We start from the raw sequence: 5,736 nt of genomic DNA on the forward strand, positions 1-5,736 counted from the left end.
CCCGCCGCGTCCGGGAGTACCGGATCGCACCGGAAATGACCCCACCCCTTGCGGGGTACTGTTAATGACTTCCTGGTTCAACTTAAAGCAAGCTATCTCTCAAAGGTTCAAAAGAGACATACCTTTTCGTGTAACCTTTCAAAAAGTCGAAAGTAGAAAATGGAATTTTTCAAAGGAGTCTTTTCAGGATTACGCCATGCAGAAATTGAAGCTTTTACAGAATTTTCGTTTGCCTGAAAAACAAAATATTGATTTCCTGATCTCTGGTATAGGAAGTCCATCTTTAAGAGCTTCAGCTTCTTTGATCCAAGCAGAAACTATCGATCAATTCTTAGACAAGATGCACTCACTTATTTTGGCTTTTGGTGATCCTTCCAAAAAGACCCCTCCTGTTCCTGTTAAGCCTGTCAATTCCAAGGATAATATCAAGAAAGAAGAAACGACTTCTTCCAAAATAGGCCCGTCTACCGATTCTTCCAAGGAAGTATTTTGTGTTTATTGCCGGACAAAGGGGCATACCCGGGACAACTGTTTTCGTCTGAAGAAAAAGGAGCAGAACTTGACTGGAAATTCATCTGGTAGCTCGTCAGCGGTTGCTTCGATTGAAGAGACGTCTTCGTCACAATCTTCTGAGACCTCCGAGTCCTTCCAGTCTCTCCAGACCATCCAGTCTTCCCAGCCTTCCCATTCACCGACGGTAGCTTTTGTCGACATCGGATCGCCGTATAAAATTAGCGACAATATTGTTACGGTGACTGCTTTAAATGAAACAAATTGCTCATTGGACGCTCTTATTGATACGGGCAGCGCTGTATCTTTTATTCGACCATCTATCTTTTCTAATTTGACTAATCAACCTCTGGATCAATTAAAAGTTCCATCTCGTTCTTTTAAAGCTTTAAATAAATCAATTATTAAAGTTTTCGGAGAATTTACTTTGGAATTTCAGCTCGCGATTTTTCCGAATAAATCTTTCAAAGTTCCTTTTCTTGTTCTAGAGGACGATGAGCTTTTTGTTGACCTTATTCTTGGTCGTGATTTTTTGCAAATGTACAAAATTGTAATTGTTTGCGAAACTTTTGGTAACGAAAATTCAAAGATCCAATTATTTTCTGAAATTGCATCTTTAGATGATTATAGTCAGTCTGTTTTACCTGGCTTTTCTGATGAGTTTACTTTCGAATCTGATTTCGGACCATCGGTTGATGAAAAACTTGTAACTTTAATTCGTGAAGTTGAGAATACTTCTGTCATTCCAATTGAAGATGGTCATGCCGTCACAGTGTCTCTCAAAGACAATACAACTTATGCTTATTCTCCTCGACGCTTCGCATGGTCTGAAAGGAAACAGATTCGAGAGATTACTGATGATCTCTTGCACAGAGGAATTATTAAACCGAGCATTTCCCCTTATTGTGCAAGGGTGGTTCCTGTAATTAAGAAAAACGGTACAATGCGATTGTGCATTGATTTACGACCGTTGAATGATCGTGTCATAAAACAAAAATACCCCTTTCCATTGATGGAAGAATGTTTTTCTCGACTGGGCAATAAGAAAGTTTTTACTTTGCTTGACTTAAAAGATGGTTTTCATCAAATAGATGTTCATCCAGATCATTCTAAATATTTTGCTTTCGCGACTCCTGATGGTCAGTTTGAGTACATGAAATTACCTTTTGGTTACTGTGAGGCTCCAGCTGAGTTCCAAAAGAGAATGATCCAAATCTTTCAACCTCTTTTGCGCGAGGATAAAGTTTTAGTTTACATTGATGATATCTTGGTGCCATCTTGTACAGTTGAGGAAAACTTGTCTTCATTGAAAGAGGTACTTTTGATTTTAAAACAATACGGATTTAAACTTAATTATAAAAAATGTCATTTTTTAAAAGAGAAAATTGAATATCTTGGATATATTCTATCTCCGTCAGGAATTACCTTAAGTGATCGTCATGTTAAGGCTGTTAGAGACTTTCCGATACCTAAGAATGTTGTTCAACTTCAACGTTTTCTTGGTCTTGCAAATTTCTTTCGTAGATTCATAAAGGATTTCGCTATTAAAGCTCGCCCTTTGCTTAATCTTTTACGAAAGTCAGTCTCTTTCAATTTCAATGATGATTGCTTGAAGGCTTTTCAAATCCTAAAACAAGAATTAATTTCTTACCCGGTTCTTCGTTTATATGATCCCTATGCAGAGACTGAATTACATACGGATGCAAGTTCCTTGGCTTTAGCTGCTATTCTTTTCCAAAAACAGGAATCTGGAAAATTAGCTCCCATTGCGTACTACAGTCAAGCCACGAATTCAGCTGAGGCGAGATATCACAGCTTTGAGTTAGAAATGCTGGTTGTGGTTAAGGCAGTTGAGCGTTTCCATATATTCTTGTATGGTTTAGAGTTCACTATTGTCACGGATTGCCATGCATTAGTGTATGGTGTAAATAAGGCACATCTCAATCCTAGATTCGCTAGATGGACCTTAAGATTGCAGAATTATATTAGGGGTATAAATAAGTTTCCGCCGTTTGGCAAAAGATGGTGCCAGCAGTATGTTATGGTTAAAATTATCTGCTGTAGAACGTCATATCGTAGGATTGGACATCTGGTAACAACATAACCTTCAAATATTAGCGATTTTGTATCAGCATCATATATCTTTTTTCGTGCGAAAATGTCGAGTTTTGAGCCGAATAAACGTCATTTGCGGGAGCTTTTGATTTACTTCTTTAATTTGAAGAAATCTGCAGCTGAGGCGCATCGATTGCTTGTAGAAGCATATGGTGAGGCTGCCTTAAGTGAAAGAAGTTGCCGTGAGTGGTTTCAAAAGTTTAAGAACGGTGAATTTGACGTCGAAGACAAAGAACGTAGCGGAAGGCCGAAAGTGTACGAAGACGCGGAATTGGAATCATTATTGGATGAAGATTCATGCCAAACGCAAGAAGCACTTGCACTTACATTAGGAGTGACTCAACCAGCAATTTCACATCGCTTAAAATCATTAGGAATGATTCAAAAGCAAGAAAATTGGGTTCCATATGAACTGACGCCGAGAAACGTTGAACGCCGATTTTTTACATGTGAAATGCTGCTTGCCAGGCATAGACGAAAGGGTTTTTTGCATCGTATAGTCACTGGTGATGAAAAATGGATTCACTACGATAACCCAAAGAAGAAAAAATTATGGGGACCACCTGGCCATGCTTCAACATCAACAGCCAAGCCGAACATCATGGAAAAAAGCTCATGTTGTGTATTTGGTGGGATCAGTTTGGTGTCGTATATTATGAGTTGCTCAAACCAAACGAAACTATTACTGGGGCTCTCTACCGAACACAATTGATGAGATTGAGCCGAGTACTCAAGGAAAAACGCGCCCACTACTACTCCAGACACGACAAAGTTATTCTTCTGCATGATAATGCTCGTCCACATGTTGCGGCGCCGGTCAAAACCTATTTGGAAACACTCAATTGGGAAGTTTTATCCCACCCGCCGTATTCCCCAGACATTGCTCCTTCTGATTACTACTTGTTTCGATCGATGGCACATGAGAAAATTAGCTCCCATTGCGTACTACAGTCAAGCCACGAATTCAGCTGAGGCTAGATATCACAGCTTTGAGTTAGAAATGCTGGCTGTGGTTAAGGCAGTTGAGCGTTTCCATATATTCCTGTATGGTTTAGAATTCACTATTGTCACGGATTGCCATGCATTAGTGTATGCTGTAAATAAGGCACATCTCAATCCTAGATTCGCTAGATGGACCTTAAGATTGCAGAATTATAGATTTAAAATTTTGCATCGTTCTGGACATAAAATGGCACATGTCGACGTTCTCAGCAGAATCTCTGAAGTTTCGGCTCTTGTTGAAGCTTTGCCTCTCGAGAGAGAATTAGAGATAAAGCAATTACAGGATCCGAGGCTTAAGGAGATTGTTGAGCAGTTAGAATTTTCTGATAATCCGAAATTTGAATTAATACGAGGACTTGTTTATCGTAAAGACTCTAACTTGCCTCGATTTGCTGTTCCAGAATCAATGATTGATAACGTAATAAGAATTTACCATGACGATCTTGCTCATTGTGGTTTCGAGAAAGCAGTCCAGGGACTCAGTGTTCATTACTGGTTTCCCTTTCTTCATAAACGGGTCCATGACCATATAAGTAAATGTATGACTTGCTTAACTTCCAATGCTGGTTTTAAGTCCAGTGAAGGTGAGATGCAAATAACTGATACTCCTTCTGAGCCTTTTCGAATTTTACACATGGATCATTTTGGCCTTCTGTGTGAATCCTGCAATGGTTCAAAACATATTTTGGTAATTATTGATGCTTTTACTTGTTACGTTTGGCTTTTTCCTACAAAGTCTACTACGTCCAAGGAAGTTATCAAGCATCTCGCATCTTTATTTCATATTCTTGGTTACCAGAAAGAATTGTATCTGATAGAGGTACAGCATTTACCTCTCATGAATTTTCTGAATTTCTGTCTTCTAGAAATATTAAGCATAGGCTAATTGCTGTTGCTGCTCCTTGGGCCAATGGTTTGGCAGAAAGAGCGAATCGTTTTTTAAAATCCTCTTTAAAAAAACTTATCGATGAAAATCATGATTGGGAAATATGCCTTGAAATTGTTCAATATGTATTTAATAATACTCGACATTCGGCGTTAAAATCTTCTCCCTCAAAATTACTTTTAGGTTATGATCAACGTAACAATACTGATGCTGATTTAGTAAAATTCTTGAATGAGATTGCTGGCGTTGAAATAAATTTTACTTTAGAAAGAGAAAAAGATAGGGAGTTAGCCCTGAATGTCGCAGAAAAGATCAAATCTTATAATAAATTATATTATGACAAGCATCATCGAAAGCCCTTGTCATATAAACAGGTGATCTGGATATGATTAGGGATGTTTCGATAAAAGCCGGAGAGTGTAAGAAATTAAAATCTGAATTTAAAGGTCCCTTCAGGGTAACAAAGGTTTTGGACAAAAACCGATACGTGGTGCAGGACATTCCTGGTTCCAGCTTAACTTCAAGACCTTACAATTCAATTCTCTCCCCTGATCGCTTAAAATTATGGATTAAAGCCTTACCTAATCATAACCATGATGTTCAAAAAAAAGTTTAATATGCTATCTCTTTTTATTATTGTTTCCTTTTTAACATTAATGTATATTTTATCTTTCAAAAGATGCTAGATTAATAACTTTACTGTGTTCAGTTAATTTTAGTATATTTAATGTAAGAATGGTTATTTATATATGTTAACTTTTATGTGTGTGTGAATATTATAATACCAAAACATTGTACTTACGTTATTTATGGAATTTTCTTCGAATCTATTTAATGTATCACTCACTTAGATTGTATTCACCATAATTAACACTTTGTGTATCTTTTCTTTTTAAAAAAATATAAAATACGTGTTCGAGTCGCACACTAGCTCAGGATTGGCCGAACTGTAAACCGTAAAAGTGATTAGATTCACGTTGCGGCAATACAGCTATGTTAATTTGCCTTGACTACGAGTCCCTAGCAACGAGTTGTTAGAGGCAGTTCGAAACGTAGCCGTCGTATCACTCGGACGTGTTCGCGCCGTCATCTACGATTTGTATCCAATAATAAAGGAGAACTTATATCTTTAGACTAATTGGCCACATTCTCATTAAGTGTAGTAAAACTTTATTCGCCCTCAATTACATTAAAGAAAACATATCAAATACAAGATTCTACAG

The 5,736-nt window shown here is 37.6% G+C and overlaps 1 protein-coding gene across 5 annotated transcripts; it reads right to left on the minus strand.

Annotated features, from left to right (window-relative positions):
- Window positions 1-138: 138 nt before the first annotated feature.
- LOC108762702 (uncharacterized) lies at window positions 139-2,304 on the minus strand. Of its 5 annotated transcripts, XR_001940186.1 has the most exons (6): window positions 2,209-2,304; window positions 1,936-2,137; window positions 1,674-1,828; window positions 1,155-1,337; window positions 351-758; window positions 139-233 (listed from the first exon to the last, which is right to left on the minus strand). XR_001940186.1 is itself a non-coding variant. In XM_018509824.1 (4 exons), exons 3-4 carry the CDS (start codon window positions 1,252-1,254, stop codon window positions 496-498), a joined length of 363 nt encoding a protein of 120 aa, XP_018365326.1. In that variant the 5' UTR covers window positions 1,255-1,337; window positions 1,936-2,137; window positions 2,209-2,304; the 3' UTR covers window positions 139-495. The 5 variants fall into 5 exon arrangements, 3 of the variants coding, with proteins under 3 accessions (XP_018365326.1, XP_018365324.1, XP_018365327.1); XR_001940185.1 differs by having other exon boundaries at window positions 139-758; window positions 1,674-1,811; XM_018509824.1 differs by lacking the exon at window positions 1,674-1,828 and having other exon boundaries at window positions 139-758.
- Window positions 2,305-5,736: the final 3,432 nt, after the last annotated feature.

Source organism: Trachymyrmex cornetzi, unplaced genomic scaffold (assembly GCF_001594075.2).
Source record: "Trachymyrmex cornetzi isolate Tcor2-1 unplaced genomic scaffold, Tcor1.1 scaffold318, whole genome shotgun sequence".
Lineage (NCBI taxonomy): Eukaryota > Metazoa > Arthropoda > Insecta > Hymenoptera > Formicidae > Trachymyrmex > Trachymyrmex cornetzi.

What these genes read in the sequence shown, in the direction of transcription:
- LOC108762702 (XM_018509824.1), bottom strand. Translation starts at nt 1,254, where the DNA reads ATGACAGAAGTATTCTCAACTTCACGAATTAAAGTTACAAGTTTTTCA. An exon ending in AAACTCATCAGAAAAGCCAG is followed by an intron (nt 759 to 1,154) that starts GTAAAACAGACT and finishes TTTCATTTAAAG; the next exon opens with CAGTCACCGTAACAATATTG.